This window comes from Mus caroli, chromosome 10 (genome assembly GCF_900094665.2).
Source record: "Mus caroli chromosome 10, CAROLI_EIJ_v1.1, whole genome shotgun sequence".
Classification (NCBI taxonomy): Eukaryota; Metazoa; Chordata; class Mammalia; order Rodentia; family Muridae; genus Mus; species Mus caroli.
Window position 1 is genome coordinate 81,387,594 of NC_034579.1, and position 21,990 is coordinate 81,409,583.

Sequence of the window (21,990 nt, forward strand, 5' to 3'; positions counted from 1 at the left end):
CTCCTTCACACCTCCTTTCTCTTATTTACAGTCCTGTAGTTTTGCCTTTTCCAGAAGCAACATTTTAGATGGGCTTTGTTCACGTTTGACTTTATATATCATTTCATTTTTACTCTTGAATAATATCCTAATTATTAACTTAACCCCAGATTGCCTATTCACTTATTTTAATGGCATCTTGGTTGACTCCAATTTGGGATTATGATGAACGAGCATATTAGAAACATTCATGTATAGGTTTTCAATGCATTTTGGTAGACACTTAAGAGCATGCTTGTTGAGATGAACCTAATTTCAATGAACTCCTTTTCTATCCCAGGATCTAAAGTAGCTTTCCCAAACACCAAATGCTTTGGGTAGAGAACACACTGTTGCTGAATTAGTGCACAGGTACAGATACTAAGCATTAGTAAGACATGAGAAACAAGTCTGGGTGTTTTGCTGTAGAAAAGGATGACTGATAGCAATAGTGTAACAATAAAGTGCTCTACTCTTTAAGTAAAAAAATAGAAGAAACAGTTTTAAACATTTGACCAAGTGATCAATGGTTGAGGAGGATAAGTATAATTATTCCAATTTGGACATTATAAAATTTACATATATATGGAAAATATTACATTGTACCATCTGAGTTATCCACCCATTCCTTCCTCTCTTTGTTCAGGGTATCAAACCCATATCTTTGAGTGTGATACAGAATCGGTACAGTTCTTACGTGCCAATGGAAATTTATTTATAAAAATTTCACTTAAAAAGCAGAGACTCTTTAAAATAAGACAAAATGCACCTTGTAGAACAGGAAATAGAAATGGCTCCCGAAAGGTAGCTCCAAGACTCTCTAAAGATGTCTTCTCTATCTTCACCTTTCAGATATAGCTCCCCAATTCTGGCTTGCCCTTGCCCAGAGTGATCATATAGGCTCAGGTCTTGAGAGGGACCTTGTAATTCCTCTTGTTTAGACTTCTTTGCCTCCTCCATCTTCTTCCCAAGCTGATGGCTTTCCTCTCCTTTTCAGGCCACCTGCTCCCAGCAGGAATTTCAGGCCCTTTGGACAAAGAAAGGGCCTGCAGGGTCCTGGGGCAAGCTCTGCTTTTGGTTGGAGCAGGTGGAGTCTGGGCCAGCTGGGCTCTGGAGTTGGAAATCAAAGCAATTGACAGGCAGGCAGGCAGGCAGGCAGGCAGGCGCCACTTGGAGAGCTAGGAAGATGTATGTAGGCCAGCTGGAGGGCTGCATGCAGCCTGAGCTGGAAGCTCCAAAAGGAGGTTCTTGGAGAGGATCTAGAGAATTAATTTAGAGCCCAGTTTCTTGAATCGAAACAGCACACTTGGTGTGACTTTAGACAAATTGCTGAGGCTGATGATCTCAAGCTGCATCCAGCAGAAGAAACAAGAGTTCCTGGCCTTATGGAGCTAATGGAATCACATCAGCAGCCACTGGAAATAGAGCAGAGGATGTTGAGGGGCTTCATAAGTGTTCTATATTCTTGCCATTATTATCAGTTATGAGAAAAGGCACAACTACCGGAGTTCCAGCAATCCAGCTTGTACAAATACTTTCTTCATACAATTCAGAAGTGGGAATATGATCTCGGAGGTCATGTGGCCCTACTGACTACTACATTTTACATAGTGCAGATAGAGGTTGTGACTTGGGTTTAAGGCAGGGTAAAGTCTGTATAGTCATGGGCCAAAGTATGTTAAGTCCTAACTGATGTCTGTCAGATACTGTGTTAGGAGCTGGAGGAAAAAAAAGTAAGTGGAGTGCTTGTTCCTAAGTAGCTCACAGTCTGGCAAAGGGCACAAGACACCCAGGTAGACACAGAAAAGGGACTTTTGTTGGAAGGAGTCAGATGCTCTGTCATGTAACTCTCAAGATTAGCAGTGAGAAAGTAAAACAAGCTCATGTTTTGTTACAGAGGTACCCTGCAACCACTGCTGAACGTCTTAGACACTAAACATTGCGTGAACTTAATGCCTCAGGAGGCTGCTCACCTCCTTGCTCAGATGGCAGGGTGCTAATGTTTGAAATAAGTGTGGGTGTGCAAATGTGTGTGTGTATGTGTGGGTAAAATGGGGGTGGCAATTGTATGTAGCAAAGAAATAGCCAGTAGTATTTTGAACGTATCTTGTGATCCTACTGCTTTGTAATCTCTACTGCTTGAAGCAGGTGGTTACTCACCCATAGGGCTGGTCCCACCTAGACTGAACTTATCTGTGACTCAACAGCTGCTAGGGATATGGCAGATGCTGAGGTGACACCTGCTGAGAGAGACTGGCCATCAGGACTCCAGTGGTAGATTTGCAGAGAGGAGCCTGGGTCCGGAAGTAGGGATTTTGAAAGAAAAGCAAGCATGACTCTGTATAGTCGCTCTTTTCTGTCAGCCTCACTCGGGGAATGAGAAGAGGAAGAAAGCTTAGGAGGAGATTGGAACCTTTGATTCTTTCTCTGGACAAAATGCCCTTTTTAATGAGGGGCTCAGATCTCAGGGGCAAGTCTGACAGCAGGTTCAAGTGAGAGACCTGAACCCCTCAAATCAATTAAGCTAAACCACTTTGCACTCTGGTCTCCAAAGCATTCAAACAGAGGCGTGGGTGATAGAAAATGAAAGTTTCTCAGTTTCTTAATTGCTAATGTGCCCCACCCAAACAGCTTGGGGGAAGGTTAATTATGGTGACAGGTTAAAGAAACCCCAACCTCCTCAAACGCCTCCTGGAGAAGCTGATGGGAACTTAATAGGATTTTAATCCAGAGAGCCTTTTGAATACTTAGTCTATTCTCCCGCCGCCTTCTCTCCTGATGACCTCAAATCCTTCTTCAACCCAACATGAAAGAGCATTAATATCAGCCATCGATCCATCTACTAATCCGTTTACTTTCCCTTTGAGTCTCCTGCATGACATTGCATTTAGTGGGGGGTGGAAAATACCTACATGGAGACAGACGGCAGCCAGGGCGAGCAGACACCAACACAGTGTCTTAGGTAGTTAGAGGTTAGGGGCATGGCCTTTTGAGAGACTTTCCTTTTTGTTGATGTATCTGAAAAGTAAATGGACACCTTTTAGACTTTCTCCAAATGGGGATTGTTTAACAGGATACTGTGTGGAAACAGTAAACCCAGATTCCCATTACTTTGTATTATATTCTGTGCAAACAGGAAGATTGACTGATATCTGTCCTATCTATCTATCTATCTATCTATCTATCTATCTATCTATCATCTCTCTCATTCATTCACATGTTTTCCCATATGTCTGTGTATATATGCACAAGAACACATGTTTATATATATATATATATATATATATATATATATATATATATATATNTGTGTGTGTGTGTGTGTGTGTGTGTGTGTGTGTGTGTATCATATATCTGTCTGATTATCTTGTCTGTCTATCCTATCTATCTATCTATCTATTAATCATCTAACCATTCACCTGTTTTCCCATCAGACTACTTATATACATAAGTACATATATGTGTATATCTGTATATATCTTCTATCTGTACATCTATCAATCCATCCTTTGTTTATCTCTTTATCTATCCTCTATTTCTATCTATCTATCTATCTATCTATCTATCTATCTATCTATCTATCTATCTATCTCTATGCTATCGCTTATTTATCTGCCTAGCATAGAGTTAAGATTACTGATAGAAGACAGACGAATCATTATTACACACATTTCTTGCCTCTAAGTTCAATCCTCTACAGGTTTCTCTTTTCTTCCTCAATATCCCCGCTCTGCAGAGCCATACTGAGTAAGACAGATGTTTGACATTCATTTAGGATTTCTGTGATCAGTGGTAGGAGCCCATAAAAGGCTCTGACCTGCCTCTCCCAAGACTTGGCAAAGTGGTGCACATGTGTGCACGCCTATTTGCTTTTAAGACAAGAACACTTTTCAAAGAAGTCATGGTTCCTAAGAGTCTTTAGCAAAAAGCTGCTTAAGGCTGAGTGGTCCAGATGGTTGAAGTTTCTTCAGTCTCACCACCTGCATCTTTATTTTTTTTCTATTGCTTTCTCTGTCTGTGTATTCTGTTTCTAACTCCTCCTTCCCTTGTCAACTAAAACTTTCCCCTATACATTTGGCTTTGCCCTGTGTGTGGCTTTCACAGGCACAACTGTTAGATGCTCATGGTCCTGTATCTGCAGATGGCGTATCTTTGGATTTGTGGAAACTCACGGTTGTATCACTGTTTTAAGTCTTCGTTTAGATGCTCCCTGAATGCTATATTGCTCTCCTTAAGCCTCTTGCAGCTCATTTGAAATGTGAAGATATTTAATGCTAATGTGATTGTGTGGATTACATGATATAATTTTGATAGAGGCTGTCACGCAGGGCCTATATTGTCAGTAAATTAATACATGAGTCTTTTAACAAGATACACAATGATTTTCACCGGATGTTCAGATCCAGAGTCCCCAAACTTACAGTCTTTGTTAAATAGAGGTCAGTACCACATGCTATTTGGGCTAAGACTGAGATCATGAAAGTTAGAGGGAACAAACCGAGAATGTCTTTTCTCCATGTGACACAGATGTTTCGAAAATGGTTGTAACTAAATGCCAACTTGTCATTCATACTGGCCCAAGGGGAACCTCATAGTGAGCCAGAAAGAGCAATAATTTAAAAGTCAAGGGCCAGTGCTTACTTCTCTACTTTCTACATGGCCACTTGTCCCCTTTCAATGGTCACTCCCACCAGCCTTTTCTTCTTCATCTGAGAGACATAACTAAGACCCACGGTGCTACTCCCTACCCTTCATGGACAAGGTCATGAAAGAGGCTCTAATCTTGGGTGTAAAATGATTGAAATGAACATGATCCAGATGAATGGGACCTTAGTCTCTGACATACCTGGGCCTCAATAGAGAGATGTGGCTGTCATCCACAACTTCAGCCAACACCAGGAATTGGTGGCAACATTCCCCACATTAGGGTTGACATTATCTATCAGTCATCTGGGATTAACAGTAGGAGGGAAAGCAGGTGTGATGCCCACCCTGGTGCGAAGTCATTGCTGTATGATGTGACATATGGCAAGATGGAGAGACATAGTATTTCTAAGGAGTATCCTTTGGCGTACACTGAACTCAGTCTCTGGTCCAACAGGTGGGAGGAGAGGAAGACTTGGGGTTAGATAAGGCATTACATGTATTATGTTTGACCCGACATAGGCCAGTTGAACATAACTCAGGTTGTGAGAGATATATCAGCTTATCTCAGATCCTGTAAGTATTTAGAAGGCAGAATTGGATGTTATGGGGATATAATGGGTAACCTGCCACTATGTACCTGTAAGAGACATGTAGTATATTTGAGGCTGGAGAGATGGTTCATAGTTTAAAACACATATTACTCTTTTTGAAGATGGGAATTGGGTGCCCAGCACCCAAGTGCCATGGCTCACAACTTCCTGTAACTCCATCTCTAAGGGGCCCCAATGACTTGGCCTCCTCTGGCTATAGCACTCGTATGCACATGCCTCCTCTGGTTAAAAATAAAGTAAATCTTAAAAAAATGGAGACACGTGACTCATTGGAAGGGTCAGTGGGAGAGTAGCTCTAACTTAGACCCTACAGTAAAGGGCCCTACAGATTTTATCATTTATTTATAATTTCAACGTTTCACTGAAATTTCTAGTCTTCACTCATTTCTACTTGTGATTCTAAGAATCGGATTAGGAAATAGAGGCTGTGTGCTTCACCAGGATCCCATCATGTCAGATACTGCTATGTCCAGGATGCAGAGGGTGTTAGCTTATCCTACCGGCCAAGCTTTGGCTCCTTTACTCTTGCCAAGACCTTGATGATGGTTTTTCTGTCCCTAGAAACAGACGTAGAAGTTCTTTAAAGGAAGTGTAAGACCTTGGAGGTCTTCACCTGCAACATCGGGCAGCCATGCCCTCTCCTTTCGCAATGGCTCCTGGAACTCACACAGTAGCTGCTTCAGTAGGAGGCTGGGGCCATGGCCTCGGAGGAGACACGGGGGAGCCTGGAGTTGGGGTGAAAATACCCTTCTGTTCTGGGTCTCTGTGTCGGAGGATTTATTGCTCTTCCTGAGACAGGCTGGCCACCATCCTGGGTGCCTTGTTGACTCAGCCCCGGGGCTGGTGAACATCTGATGGAGGACGAGAGTTAGATTGAGATCTGTCTGCCTTGAACTGCTGTGGATTTAATGGACTCTCACTGACCCACGAAGCAGGAAGTCAGCTCTTGGGAGCCTTTTCCTTGGGAGCATTCTGGAGCCAGCCGTCCCCTCGACGTCTGGGTAGAACAGTTGACCCTGACTTAATGGGACCGCAACGTGGGTGTCCAGGGGCCTGCTCTCTGGCAGGCTGCTTCCTTTGGAGCCAAATCAATATTTATTAATGATCTGCACCCCCTCCCGGGTGCCACTGGCTTCACAGAGAGCCTCTGTTGCACCAGCCGGCTCGGTAATTCATTAACCCCAAGCCCAGCGCCTCTGGAGGGGCTTGCAGAGCCTGACCCACCACTGGGGTATTTGGCAAGGTCATTAATGAGCTAATCTGATTTAAGTTTTCAAAATGAAGGCCTGGGTCACTGGGGTCAGTGCCTCTTCTCAGCATTGTGAGTGAGACCCCTGTGTACGGGGGTGGGGGTAGGGGTGGGGCTGCAACCCTACTGAGAAGAAAGTGTACAGAGACGAAGGTAGGTTTTATGATATCCAGGAAGACAGAAAGGAATTCTTCAAGGCCCTGGCGGGTCCTGCTTTAGCTCATCAAAAGAAGGGGGAAAAAAAGGTAATTAGAACTTTTTTGGCCGACAAATTGGTCAAGTCTACGGGCTGCGGGGCGCAAAAGTGGGCTTCAGCTGGGCCACCAGCAGCTTAAATCAGCATATTTACTTAGCCACAAGCACCTGTGGACTTTGCTATGAGGTTCAAACACAATGGCTGGCGATAGAGCCACCTGTTACAGGTTCGTTGCTTCCCATACCAAAGAAGGAGATGGATAGCTGGTTTTATTCTCCCATAAATTTTACGGAGGAAAATCCAGACTCTTAGGGGAGCAAGTCACTCGCTCAGACACACATGGATTATGCTTAGGAAGATATCCTTGGGCATGGAGAGACCTGCTGGCTTCCCGTCTTGGGTGTTCACCCTTCCCTGCGTGGTGTCAGGGCAGAGATGTGTTTGGAGCTGAGTGCCAAAGGTGCTTTCTCTGGGCTCCATACTTTTAACTTAGGGGGTCCCCAGACTGCTTGTTTCTTCAGACTCTGAAGAGAAATGAAGTCATATGCCCCTGGCCATTCTTACCCCTATACTGGGTCCTTGTCTCCACGGGATCTCTTTTCCCAAGACTCCTGCCTTATTCCAAGGTGAGAGCCTGCAAACGTTTAACGGACCTGGGTCCTTCTATTCCATAGGACACAGGTTGCTGGCCAGGGCTGAGGAGGAGGAGGAAGAGGAGGAGGAGGAGGAGGAGGAGAGGAGAGTTGAGGTAGGGCTGGGAAGCTGCCAACAGTGAATCCCAGGCCTTTTGGCCTTCTAATAGCAGCAAGATATGATGAAATATTTTAAAATCCCTTACTACGTGTTAAACACTGCTGTAAGACTTCTTTATGGGCTTGTACATAGCTCATCATTTTAATCTCTCTTGTATGTGTGCACACCCAGTGTGCAGTGTGTACATGTCACAGCATGAGTGTAGAGCTCCAAGGACGACCTCTGGTACTGGTCCCTCTTTCTACTTTGAAACAGTATCTCTTTGTTTCATCCTGTGTGTATACTAGACTACCTGGCCTGTGAGCTACTGGTGAGTCTCCTGCCCCTACCTCCGATTTTGCAATAGGAACCTTGAGATCACAGGCGCTTGACTGGCTCTCCATGGAGTTCGTGAATGTGAATCCAGGTTCTCATGTTTGCTAGGAAGGTGCTTTATGCACTGAGTCATCTCCTCATCCCCTGAGAGACATATGATTTTTATGATCATTTTTTCAAATGAGACACTACGGAACCACCGAGAGATAAAGCAAATCGCATAAAGTCCAAAAGCTGTGAGCTAGCAGAGAAATCTTTCAACAGAAAACATGAAATGCCTTTTATTTTTCCTGCATTGCTTTGTGCTCTGGACATTTCTGTATGATGATGAGGCTTGAAGGTCATCAGAGGCCGCTGCACCTGGGTAGACAAAATGCCCCTTCCTTATAAAGAGGCCTTGTGGTCTCCCATAGTCTCTAGACCAGGCCCTGATCTCAAATGCCAGGGGCCTACCAACCAGGCTGTTGAGTTGTTTATGTCTTGAACTCTTTGTAATTTTTTCAACTTCTCTGATCTGTTTATGATAATTATTAACTAAGTCATTTCTTTTCTACTACGAGGCCTGAACTAAGCTATATGAGCCCAAATAGATTGTTTTTGCTCTGAAGGAAGAACTCGTCAGAGCTGGGACTAACTGTCTTTGTTGCCCTCTGGGGTTCAGTTGGGATATAGCACAGCTCAGTCTGAGGAGGAGATGCTGTGGACAGTAACTTGAGGGCTGAAATGTAGGGACTCTACTCCCAGAAGATAAACACAGCTGCCCTGTTGACTGCGGTGAAAGCCTCTTTTCACAGGTCCTCTGGGCCACCTCTCACAGCGTTCCACACATCTCAGAACACAAAACTCACCCAGGACCTCAGCAAAAAGTAAACACAACATGCATGGCTTATGGGGGGAAACTGAGGCACAGTATTTGGAAGGGTGTTAATACCCGGACTGGATGGAGAAACAGTTCTTCACTCCAAACTCTGGTTCTCCTCTTTCTTTCATTACTGCCAGAATTATTAAATCGATTGTCACGGCAAACATGGATCGACCACGATCTGTGTGCTGACCTTGGGACTAAGATGTGTCCTGTCTGCTGTAGTATTCAGTTCATCTAGCAGCAAAGAAAGATGATTTGAATCTGTTTCGTGGATCCAGAAGTCGAAGCACAACTGTGTATATAATTATATTACAAAGGAAATGGCATGTGTATTAGTTTTTCTAGAAGTTTTACTCTGCGTTTTGTGTGACGAACAACCCAACTCCCTCCCCCTCCCCTCCCCAACTCTATCTCCCTCCCCTCCCCTCCCATTCCTCCTCCCCTTCTCCTTCCCTTCCCCACTCTCCCCTCCTGTGAATGTGTGTGAGTGTGTGTGTACATATGTGACAATATATGCAATCAGGCCCATATAAAGATGTTATAGACAACAGTGGACCCCATATATTGCTTAGTGATAGTGATGGATGAGCTTGCATGAATATTGTCTGAATCACACAGATGAAATTGTGCACTTCTCAGAATGTATTTGGTAAGTGATAAGCAATTCTCTCTCTCTCTCTCTCTCTCTCTCTCTCTCTCCTCTCTCTCTCTGTCTGTCTCTGTCTCTCTCTGTGTCTGTTTACAATTGACCAACAATACTATTCATTATGAACCATAACTTTTCATCAAAAGCATATATATTGACTCATTTAATTGTTCGTATGAAGGTATGCTCTGTAGCTATTCTCCCGTGAACATTTTACAGAAGGAATACTGAGTCCCAAGAGGCGTCACTACTCCTCTGGTCCCTCAGATGGTAAGAGCAGAGCACAGTCTGGCCTCACTGTGGGGCTCTTTGCCATTGCTAGACCGACTGTACTCCGAAGACACAGGAAAACAGTGAAGCAGGCACAAACTTTGACTCTTCCAGATCCCACTGGGCTCCAGCAGAGCAGGACCGAGTCTCTAGCATCTCAAGAAACAGGAGGCATCTTTACATAGCATCCTATGATTCACAGAATGGAGAAGAGATGACCAGTATTGGTGAGGGGGTGGAAAAAGAGAATCCTTGTACATTATTGAGTGACCAGTGCACTGGTTTGGTTTAATGGGACCCAGTATGTCATTGCCCCTCATATTAAATTAGAACAGCATGTGACCCAGCTATACCACCTAAGGTTATACATTCAAAGAACATGAAATCAGTATCTTAAAAACACACCAGAACTTCCTTGTTTACTGTGGAGAAATCTCCATAGGTATGTGAGTAGATACAGAAAATGTCGTGTGTGTGTGTGTGTGTGTGTGTGTGTGTGTGTGTGTGTGTGTGTAAATGGAATATCATCCACCCATGGTAGGTGACTTTCTATTTGCTGCAATATTAATGGGGGCCTTTGCGAAGTAAAATCAGCTCATCATAGGAAAACAAATTCAGGGCCTTTCTTATTCAAGGAGTCTGGAAAGTCAAATTCACAGGGGCAGAGAATGGCTCTTTCCAGGTGCTGGGGGGAGAGAAATCAGGAGATATTGGTCAAATGGTACAAAGTTTAAGTTGTATGATAAATAAGCTCTGGAGATCTAACATGAAAATAATAATAATAATAATAATACAGTGTATACTTGAAGTTGATGAGAGACATTTTGTATCTTACACACACACACACACACACATGAACCCACACATCTATGTGTATATATGCATGTTCACAGATATAGACATGCATACATGTACATACATGTACATACATCTGCACGTGTACACACACAGTGGTAACTATATGAAGTTATGAATTCATTAATTAAGTTAATTAAGTTATGAATTCATTAACCTGACTGTGGTAATCATTTCACAATGCAGATGTATATAGAATGATTATTGTTAAATACATACATATACGTGTTTTGTTTCTTAACTATACATCAACTAAGCTGGAGAATTTTAAAAAGAAATTAATGCAATAGCATACCCATGACTTCCATCTACTGGCTCCATTTTCTTTGTGGTTTTTCTATTGCTTGTTTTGTGCTGCCCTCATCTAATGTAATCACCTCAGAGTAGCCTAGTGTTGTCCCCTCTCATGCCCAGGGTATGGACTGCATGGGTGCTGGAACACATGCTGGGATGCTGGGAAGCCTGAGTGTCTGGGGAGGGCACTATGACAGACAAAAAAGTTTAGCTTGTGCTCCTGCTGACACAAGTGCTGCCTGACCTGCAAGCGACTCTCAGGCAATTAGTAAGCAATAAGCAACAAAGGATAATGGGAACTGAGAGGATGGGGCTGTTAATTGTGCTCAGTGTAGGGGAGAAGGGCAGGTCTCATTGTCCAGACCAGGACCATTCAGAGAGGCCTTTTGGTTGTAACACTTGGAGAGACAGGTGAGGTCTCATGGGAGACCTGGCCTTTTCTTGGCACTTCTGATATTACAAGAAAACAGACACCAGTGTCAATGCAAGAGTCTCAATACATCAGGAAAATGCGGGGCTCGAGGAGAAAGGGCTGCTTCAGGCAAAGCTTAGGGGACAGGGCTGGAAAGCAGTTCTCATCGCTGTGGGGGGTCCCTGTAAAGAGAAATGATTCTTGTGAGGCAGGAAGGAAATCTAGTTCAATGTGACCTAGTTAGCTGGTGTTGGTTCAAACTTCTAGATCTGATTCCGGTCCGTTTATATTTTTAGGCATTTAAGAACAGTAGTAGTATTTTTGGAAGAGATTTTCTGGTAGCACTGATCTCAATGCCATGTGTGCAGTAGAGCTTAAGGTAGCTGAAGGGCCTAGGGGAGAATCAGGTGTGGCTTCTGACACGTCCCCAAGGGATGGTTTCAATTCAATGGGAGACAATGCTTAAGCTAAAGGTTTAGAGAGGAAGGGTCTGGGATAAACGTCTCGTGGACTCAGGCATGCCTGGCCCTACAGATAGCACAAATCACCAGGCTGTTAATGGCATTCACTCCCAGCCCTCTGGGTGGAAAGCAGGTATACACATCCCTTTCATTGACATCTCCATGTGTAGCGTTCTTGGTTTCCCTAGGGCACAAGAACCTTGTGGCCCCTATACATGGTGGGTAGGAGGAATGCATTTTTGAATAGATACTCCAAAGTTCCAGTAGTCTGGAGTAAGAAGTTTTCTTCTTAGACTTTTCTCCCTTCTCCTCAGTTCCCTCATCTGTAAAGTAGGAAAAAAAATGTGACCTTCCTCATGGTGCCTTGGTGAGGGTGGGAGGAGGCAGCTTCAGTAACTCCTTGAGGACCAAATCCGTCATGTAAGCGCCTATGCTGAGAGCATCTGTTGTAACCACTCAAAGGGATGCAGACAAGTGACCTGTGCTTTAAAGTCATGAAAACCCCAGTGTGAGAAACTAAAGAGCCAGTCAAGCTTGAGAGCCAGTGCTGTCGATCAGGTGGCCCTGTCGCTGCCCCCATGTGACAGATGGATTGAGATCAAGACCCAGGGACCAGCATGGAGGCAGCTGAATGTGAATCCTGGCTCCATCATTCACTAGCAGTGCATACACATGTGCTTATGTGTGCATGTGCGTTCAGGCAGGCATGTGTCCATGTGCCTTGCAATTATGTATGTATATTGTCTGTGACCTACGGAACTCTGGAATTGAGTTATCCCCGATATTAGCCAGAAATAAAGGGCTGGTTTCGGGGAGAAGTTACTCAGCCAGAGTAGAGACACACTTAAAAACCTGTTCATCTGCTGTTGATAACTAGAGTGCTTTGCAGTCACAAAGCGTTTGAGCACTCCTGTGCCTTTGTTATACTGATACCCAAACAGTTCACCATGTAAAGAATATTTAGAGCGGCACCTGCATTTTTCTGCATCGTTGATGTGGGAATTGTAGAGCTTGGGCAGCTTGGATCCACAAAAACCAGGCTCTGACTTCATTTTATGAGCACAGTTGGGGAAGTTTTAGGGAAATCCTTGCTGAGAGGCCTGCTTAGAGCTCCAGTGAGCATTTCCTCAACTTGGTCACTAGATGGCAGTAGTGCTCTTTCTCATCCCACTTGAGCCAGTAGACGGTGGAACCTTACCTTGGGCTGCATCCATTACTTCCTTCTGTCCTTCCTCATGGCAACCTCGAATTAAAGGACAAACTCCATCTCAAATGTAACCCCAGTACCTAGCACATGGTAATGCTTCAGAAAACATCAGCTGCCCTTCCTTTTGTTACCTTTTCCATTTTCACAGAGAAGGGAGTGGGCACAGAGTTGCCGATCTTCTGGCGCTAGGCTGGGGCTGCTTGCAAATTCAACGTTGGGCCCTCTGGCCTCCTTTCAGGGTTAATAGCCACTGCCTTGGCTCACTAAAAAGAACCCTGCCATGTCTATCTGCTCCTAAGATTCTAGCCCTGTCTTAGTCCCGGTTTAATCTTAAATCGATTATTTTGACTCTCAGATTTTTAAATCCTTGCTTTTTCATCTGTATAATAGAGGCTGTACTATCTTCCTTATCTAAGGAAGGACTTCAGAAACAGAAACTAGATCAGAGTAGAGACTGTGAATGGTGGCTGCTATTGTTAAAACCTTATATGTTAATATAACCAGAGACCTACCATCTTTTGATCTTCCCTTCAACCTTTCCACAGCCACTCAGCCCTCATGGCTCTTACCCTCAAAGGACCTAGAGTTCACACTTTCCTGGTCTCTGTTCATACACAGGGCACGTGGACCCAGTACATCTCTTATAAGGCTCGAGGATTTGGGTAGTGTCATCTTCTCTTTGCTGTGATCTTTCTCTAGGAAAAACACCATCATTGCAGACACAAAACTCACGTAGTACCTTGCCCTTCCCCATGGTGTTACTTTGGAAAGCAAGCTCCAAGTGACCTGACTGTCAAATTCCCAGTGGCCGTAATTGGCTTTGAGATCAAAAGGTTTTATCGGGGATACCCAAGGTACTGAGGAGGGAGTCACGGGCTACAGAGTTGGTGTCTGAAGATTCATCTTTCTCTTTTTAACTTCTGTCTAATTTATATTTGGGGCTATGTATCATTTGTTTTGCTGCTAAAGGTGGTGGGCAGGGGATGAATTTGAGACAGTTCGTGAAAACTTTCAGGCGTGAGATGGAGCTGGGTGTGGGCTCTGCTTCAGTCAGAGTTCCAAAGGTCTAATATTCCAGGGTGCAGAATTTGCCTTTGTCCCGTGTTCTGTGGACAGGGAAAGAGTCCTTTAGTGGGTTGCAGTAAAGGACTGGGTAGAAGACCCCCCCTCATTCCTTAATCTCTGAGACAGAGGGTCCCAAAGAACAGCCTGGGCCAAGGTTCAGTCTAAGTCTGGTGGCCTCTTTGGGATGTGTTTTAAAATCAGTTTCCCAAGAAAATGGAAATGGAATTTAAGAGCTATGCAGAGCCTTGTTTACTGTCACCATCAACATGACTGATTGGGGCTCAGAGAGGCTGCTGGCCATGTGTCCTACAGCCTGCACTCAGAACTTGGCCTTTTCTGTGTTACAGTGCCCTGGTTCCCAAGGACCATTCAGGAGCTGGACAGATTCGCCAATCAGATTCTCAGCTATGGAGCCGAACTGGATGCAGACCACCCAGTGAGTCCAGGACTCTGAGGATTAGAGTCTTCCACCCTTCTCTCCACCTTCCCTCCATCTTCTCTTCCTCTCCCCTCCTCCTACACCTTCAGCTTGGAGCAATGTGTTTGTTTATTCGGTTACAAGAATGTTACTGAGCTCCTGCAGAAGCCAGGACTGGGGAAGCAAAGATTAACGAGACCTCACTGTCGTCATTGCTTCGGTCATTGCTGTTAGAGTGACTGTGAACGGCTGCCCAGAAAATGCTATCCCTATACAGCCGTTGTGTATTTATTTTTCTGCCTTTGTATGTTTTATGGACATTTAAATCAAGCACAGCCAGGGGACAGGGAGAGAGGTGACATTGTACCTTCAGAGAGCCGAGAAGAAGGTTCTAGTCAGATGAAGGAAGTGGGGGTGGTGGGGTATTTGGCTGAGAGACTCACATCTGCTTTGAAGAGTTAGGCCAGTGGTGAAGATGGGTGGGTGGTACCTTAGGTATGACATCATCGAGAGAGCCAGCTGACACAGGGGTTGGGTCAGACTTTCATAAGTCTTATACACCAGAGTGAGTGGTGGCGAAGTTCACTGTGCCCTGAGTCCTGTGGCAGAGGGCATGGATTTTTGCTGTTTTGTTTCGTCTTTTAATGGGTTCTCACTAGAAGAATGAATCAGGATTGGGGTGTGTGTGTGTGTGTGTGTGTGTGTGTGTGTGTGAGAGAGAGAGAGAGAGAGAGAGAGAGAGAGAGAGAGAGAGAGAGAGAGGGTCTTCTTATTCCTCGTTCTTGGGCCAATGGTCCTTGGAAGTGAACAGCTTAGGCCAAAGCTCAGGGTGGTCTGGTAGCTTCTGTGGGTGGGCAGTGTGTTATTATGACCTTAGGTTCTCCGCTCTCTGCCAGGCAGTGGACTCTCTGGCCTTTAATAACCAGGCAACTGTTTTTATGAACAAGGTTTTAGTGTGTCTGGTGCTAGGGTATGTCTGCGTCTATTCAGCAGCTCTTCACTACCTTGTGAGGTCCAACAGCTCACAGGAGGCTTGCTCTTCCCAGAGGCAGTTTCCCATAAGCAGGTTGAGGTTTCCATCCCACACAGGCCCGGCCATGACAGGTACCTTCTCCAGTGTCCTCTGTCAACTGAACCTTGGCTCTTTGGATATTACTCCAGTGCTCAGGGTAGTTGAAGACACAGGCCTGGCTAGTGGCAAAAACTCAAGAAATGGGGAACCAGGAAGTAGCCTTTTAGAGCATGGGCATCCGGTGTAGCAAAGCCCTGTGCGCAGACTTGGGGTGCACAAGGAAAGCAATGAAGCTTCAGTTATCCAGCAACTTCAGTTATCCAGAATTTTCTCTTTATCCAATCTTTCAATTAAAAACAAAGTGGAAAAACTACTCTTTGAACAGAAACAAGGAGTGAGTTAATCCCACCCTCTACACTTCAAATCAGGGGAAAACAACTATTTTCAGAATTTTAAAAAATAATAATAAGGTTTTAGTGTGGTTGGTGCTAGGGTGTGTCTGCATCTATTCAGCAGCTCTTCACTACCTTGTGAGGTCCAACAGCTCACAGGAGGCTTGCTCTTCCCAGAGGCACTTTCCCATAAGCAGGTTGACTCTGTCTGGGAGAGTCGCCCTACACTCAAGTTCCATGTATGCACATATGCATGCCTACCTGGTGCTGTCACTTACCAGGTATTGCCAGCCACAAGCCCATCTTCACTGTTTCACCGAGTGTCAGTCTCTGCCTCACATCTTTGTAAAGACTCACAGTGGCTTTCCCGAACCTTAGTTGTGACGTTAGAATAAATTATCCTACAATAAGGATGGAAGTGTTTGTAGGCATCCTATGTAAGTCTGGCATACGTTGCCTCACAGATATGGTAGTGAGCGCTGGTGAGCCTCAGGCAGGAGGCGCCTGAATTCTAAGACAGCCTGAGCTATGTAGTAAGACTCTAAAGCCAAAGCCAAACCAAACCAAACCAAAGCAAAGCAGACCAAACCAGAGCAGACCAAAACTAGGTCAAACCAAATGAAATTGAACCAAACTGAAAACAATTTGAAAATACCAGCTCGGGGAAGACAGATTCTCTGCTGTCTTCCTGTATATGACACAGCCCATGTTATGGAGTCTAGAGGTGGCAAAGGCCACACTTCAGATACTCTGATGTTCCCTTTAACAAGCCTCTGTCTTTGCCTCTCATCTGGGGGCCCTGCAAGCCAAAACAGCTCTAGAGATTTCTTCCCCCAGGAAAGCAAGTCTGACCTGACTCAACCTGCAGGGTGAACACATCAGGACTTCTCTTCTCTCACCAGTCGCCAGTATCCTGCCTTGACCCTCTGTTCTTCCCGATGGCCTCAATCCTAAACATTTGGGTGGGTGGGAGAGGCCAGTCCAGAGAGAGAGGGATATGTCCTTCCCATTAGCCTTGTGTCCCCTCAGAAGCCAAAGCTGGCCTTAAAACTTTGCGGAATTCATTCCCCTCTGCCAACCCAGGCTACATCTTTGGCTTCCCACCCTCTCCATGTCATGAATTTTATCATAAAAACACAGCGTATCAGGTACACAGTCCCCCTGTAGAGGAGGCGCCAGGGTCTTTCTGTTCCCTCCATCTTTCATCAGATGCTGGGAACAGGGGCCAAGCAGAGAGCAAAATCAAGGGTGTTTCCTTGCAGCTGCAGGCCCCACAGGCCTGGCCTCAAGGTGTGAACTGCAAGCAGACACCAGCCTAGCTTAGAAGGGGATGCTCTTCTTCAAGGACCCTCTGTTCTGCCCTGTCCCTTGCAGTCAGTATGATCCTTTCCTCCCCTGACTCCCTGCCCTTGGCAAGAGGCATTTGTGTGTGACCTTGTGCTTCAGAGCCTCCCAAACAACCACTCTGTGAAATGAGGCAAGGGAAGGATTGTTCTAGCAATCCAGGGTAAAAGTGCTCTGCCTAAAGCTTCAATGGGATAGAGACAGCAGTCTGTCCGTCTGTCCTTCACTCTCTTCACTCTATCCCTCCTGCCTTATTTGTGTTCTCCCTCCCTCCCTCCTTCCCTCCTTCCCTCCTTCCCTCCTTCCCTCCCTCCTCCTCTCCCCCACCCCCTCTCCCTCCCTCCCTCCCTCCCACCCTTTCTTCCTCCCTCCCTCCTGCTCCCTTTCCCTCTCTCCCCTCCTGCTCTCACCCCCTCCTCCTTCATACACCCCCCCTTCCTTTCCACAAGTATTTGTCAAGCACTTACTAGCTAACCTTTTTGGATTATGGGCTCTGTACTAGTCTAAATCCTCAGCACATGGTTAATTCTAGTGTCAATCAACACTTGGGAGGGCCGGACTTTTCATTTTCAGGTGAGGACCCTCGGGAGGTTGTATCGGTGAGCCTTGTTCCATGGCCGTAAGGATAGGGAGCTGAAGTGGCACCGGAGGTCTCCTCTGTGCCCTCGAGTCTCTCTAACTGTACAGCAGAAGGGGAAGAAGGCGCATCAACTTCTCTCAGAGTCACACCGAGGGAAGCTGAGCCAGCAACTATGAGCTTTGTAGGCAGATCGCAAGGGATGTGCTTAATTTCCATCCCGCAAATTGATCATACCATGCCCTCTACCTGAGGTGCTCCCTGCCACACGGTCTCTTCTTTTCCACTGGCAAACCTCCACCAGACTTTCAAGGCTACACTCTCATCTCTTGCCCCTGAAAGCCACTCTTCCATCTCCTCCTCAGGGGTCAGCGTTGCACGCTGTCACCCTAGGACTGTGTGCGCATGGGTTTACCTAGGAGTATGAGAGCGCTGCTTTTCATGCTTAGAGACTTCAGACTGTCTTCTGTGATGGCTACACTATTTTACGTCCCCACAAATAGAATTCAAGCAGTTCCTCTTCCTTAGAAAAATTTCAACACCTGTCTTGCGGAGAATATTTAAAAAGTGGCACCATCCCGCGCTAAACCCAGCTACTCTCTGCCCCCACCCCCGCACCGCGGTCTTGCTGCCTCTGCCTCTAGGCTAACCCCTGCAGTGACCAGTGTGGTCAGCGGTCCCAAATCCCAGCAGCCCGGTAAAATCAAAACTCTTGAGGCTTGTAATTTATGTCAGATTTATATCAGTAAATTCTCACCCCACAAAACATCCACACAATTTACTCAGAGCTAATCAATATTGATATAAATTGCCCACCTAGATAAGACGAATTGTCCTGTAATTGTCCATCCCTTATAAGATATTCCTAGCTACCTGTGGCTATTTAAAGCCACCGGGAATCTGGATCGTCCTATTCTTCCTCCATCTTCCTTCCCTCTCCTCTGTCTCTGTAAACCGTAGCTCCGCCTCTCTTTTCCATATCCAATCACAGGCTTCTTGTATTAATATTTAAATTGATTGGACAGGGAAAATTCTGCTACACACCTGCTCTCTTTTATTTTAAAAACTCATTTATAGCATGTGTTTGGTGGCACACGATTTTAATCCCAGCACTTGGGAGGTCAAGTCAGGCAGATCTCTTGAGTCTGAGGCCAGCCTGGTCTACATAGTAAATTCTAGGACAGCCGAGGCTAGGAGAGAGAAAAATAGAATGCAGGCCAGAGAACAGCTTGAGGGTGTCTTCTTTCCTTCTGTGTGGGTCCCAGGTACCAAACTCAGGTCTGAGGGAGCAAGTGCCTTATCTGCTGAGCCATCTGGCTGGCCCTGTAGGTGCCTTGACAAGGACTAAGGGTATGGAAGGAGCTCAGGGGCCCATTTCAGTGTGTACTTCCTACATTCTGAGATGGGAGTCCGCAGGTCTCATGTCTCTGGTGTTTTGCTCACATGTGCCTGTTCTGGGCTCATGGTTTAAATTAACTAATTAATATGTACTAATTATTTTTATTCATTAGTTAATATTAATTAATTAATTAATCATCCACTTCACATCCCAGTATCAGCCCCTCTCTCCTCCCAGTACCCCCTCACACAGCTCCTCCTCCAGCCTCCTCCTTGCTTCTCCTCTGAGAAGGGGGAGCCTCCTCTGGGTATCCCTCCCCATTGACAATCAAATCACTTCAGGACTAAGTGAATCCTCTCCACTGGGGGCGAACAAGGCAGCTCAATCAGTTAGGGAGACAGGATCCACAGGCAGGCAACAGATACAGGGAAAGCCCCCAGTTCAGTTGTTGAGGGACCAGCATGAAGACCAAGCTGCACTTCTGCTACATATGTGCAGGGGGCCTAGGTCCAGCCCATTGTGCTCATGTGTTTTACATGATGCTCTGCCTGTGACTTAACCTATCCATGATATCCTGTAAGCAGGTGGGACCAGTAATCTCATTTCCTTAAGAGGGAACTAAAGCTTCCAGGATAAGCTGACCACCAGGAGGCCACACTCATAGGGACTGGGCATGGCAGCTTGAAACCTATCATCTCCTTGCTGTCCTGAAGATGGCAGGTCTGAGCTTTAACTGTGGCAGTGATAGGAACAATGATGAACAAGATATGTCAGCCTAGAAGAGTCCTCAGAAGGCTTGTCACAAATACTCTTAAGTAATAAAATTTCTGAGAGAGAAAAGGGATTGTATATAGACTCTGATGGTACCATGATTTCTTATCTCCCAGACTAGTCTCTCCTTCTGACACCCTTCCCTTCACCACTTCCTCAATGACAATATGTTCTCCTGTTAAAACACACTTGGTTACACGCAGGACAGCCCAAATCACTGCTATTAGCTTACTTAAGACAGGGTGATTATAAAAAAAAAAAACTATAAGTGGTGCTAGTGAAATGGCCGCTATTAGTCTAAACTGAGACAGGGTGATCAGCCAACACCAGCTACAGCTTAACTCAGAGTGCAGCTCAGCTCACAGGGATGGTTACCTGGCAACCTAAAAGATGGAAAGCCAAGGCCCCAGAATGGACAGGCTTCAAGGTCACAAGTCTGACCAGAGGTGAGTCTAACTTAGCTGAGGTGACAGAGATCAGGGTGCTGGGAGCTCTTTGCAGGTGATAACGAATGTTTTAGAGATGCAGGGCTGGAAAGGAGCTCCGTAAAGAGCTGTCCCAAATGATGAATCCCCATAGCACGCAATGCACATCTGCTCATGTACTGAATCTCCTGACGCTGTTTCCAAGTGGTTTGAAATAGAGCTAGAATATTATTTTGCTTCCTCTCAATTATAAACAAAACAAAACAAAAACAAAAACAACACAAACTCCCAGCAGAAAACTGCAGAAACATACAGAGCATTGCTGGCTAGCCACTCTGCGCACTGCATCCATGGAGCGTTTATTAGAGTTAGGCATATTCCATCCATTGTTCCCTATGTGTTCCCCTCAGCACAGGGACTGTCTATTAGATATGTAATTTTGCATTGCGCTTTTACATTCAGAGGTGGAAAAATCCCTAAAGCATCCAGACAAGGCACATTAATGATGAATTGTCGTTGAGTGGGCATGAGAGTTAGGCCTGGGCTTCCCCTTCCAGGAGGCAGTGTGAAATGGAATTCCTCCCTTTAAAAGGTGTTTTCTCTCATGTCCCTACTTTTCTAAAGCAGTTCTCAAATTTCAGCTTGCCAGTGTGGTTAGGCCTGGAAAACCTTAATGAAAATGTTGTATTTAATCTTTATTTATTTATTACACTTCAGGACCCTTCAGTAAACAGCCTAACAGGGCTTCATTGTCTACCCTTAAGATCTCAAAACAACTAGACATTCTTCAGAGTTCCCGATGCTGGGAAAATCTTTCTTTTATATTTTGGGGGGCTAGAGAGAGACACATACTGTCATCTGTTAAGCCTGTCTAGTCAGGATGACAATTGCTCAGTTTAAGTTAATATGAGTTCAAGTGTGAAGATATGATAGATAAATGTTTATCGTTTAGTCTAGTTGAGGTGTTCCCTGATGGCGTGCTAGTGATGCTTGAAAATTAAACTAGTTCTCCTCCTAGAATACCCAAAGACACTCATCCTGGATCAGCATAAATGAGCCCTATGTTAATTGCAAATTCTTAGGTCTTCGGAGCATGTGTGGTTCGTGTACAGCTATGATCCCAATATACATGATAATGACTACAAGCTAGCTGGAGCTACAGAGTAGGACCCTGTCTCAAATACTGACAGCAAACAAGCAAACAGAAACTCCCAAATTCCCCATTAGTTTTATTTTAGTTTTACTTATGCATAGGTGTATGCATTTGTGTCAGAGTATTTGACACATGTGTATGAGAGCCCATGGAGCCAAGCAGAGGGTGTGGACCCTGGAGCTGGAGTTACAAGTGGTTGTGAGCCACCTTGTGTGAGTCCTGGAAACCAAACCCGAATCCTCTGGAGGAGCAGCGAGAGCTCTTAACCGCTGGGACATCTCTCCAGTGTCCCTATTTATAATTAACGGTTTTAAGCCAGCCAGTGTTTTAGAGAAATCAACAGCTTGCATTTTGTAACCAACATGCCATAGAATCTTTAAACTGAGGAATATTTCTTTATCATTGGGGTGTGGGTTTGGAATAACTATAAGATAATTTTGCTTTACTAGTGTGAAACATTCAGGTTTTTAAAAAATTATTTCTTAAAATGCATCCTAGTAAACACATAGAAATATTCCTACCCACATCTTTCCTACTGTCCCTCCCTCCCTCCCTCCCTCCTTCCCTCCCTCTAGCTCTCTTGTTTCTTCTTTCTATGCCCTTACAGAGACAAAGTTCGTAGCTGTGATGAAAGGATGGACCATTTAGAGACTGCCGTATCCAGGGATCCATCCCATAATCAGCTTCTAAACGCT

At 45.2% G+C, this 21,990-nt stretch overlaps 1 protein-coding gene across 1 annotated transcript in view; it reads left to right on the forward strand.

Annotated features, from left to right (window-relative positions):
• The window catches only part of Pah (phenylalanine hydroxylase), a 66,092-nt gene that overhangs the window by 21,515 nt on the left and 22,587 nt on the right, over positions 1–21,990 (forward strand). The window contains exon 4 of the mRNA XM_021174230.2: positions 14,212–14,300. Coding sequence (XP_021029889.1) covers positions 14,212–14,300 — 89 coding nt within the window. The remainder of the gene's footprint in view (positions 1–14,211; positions 14,301–21,990) is intronic.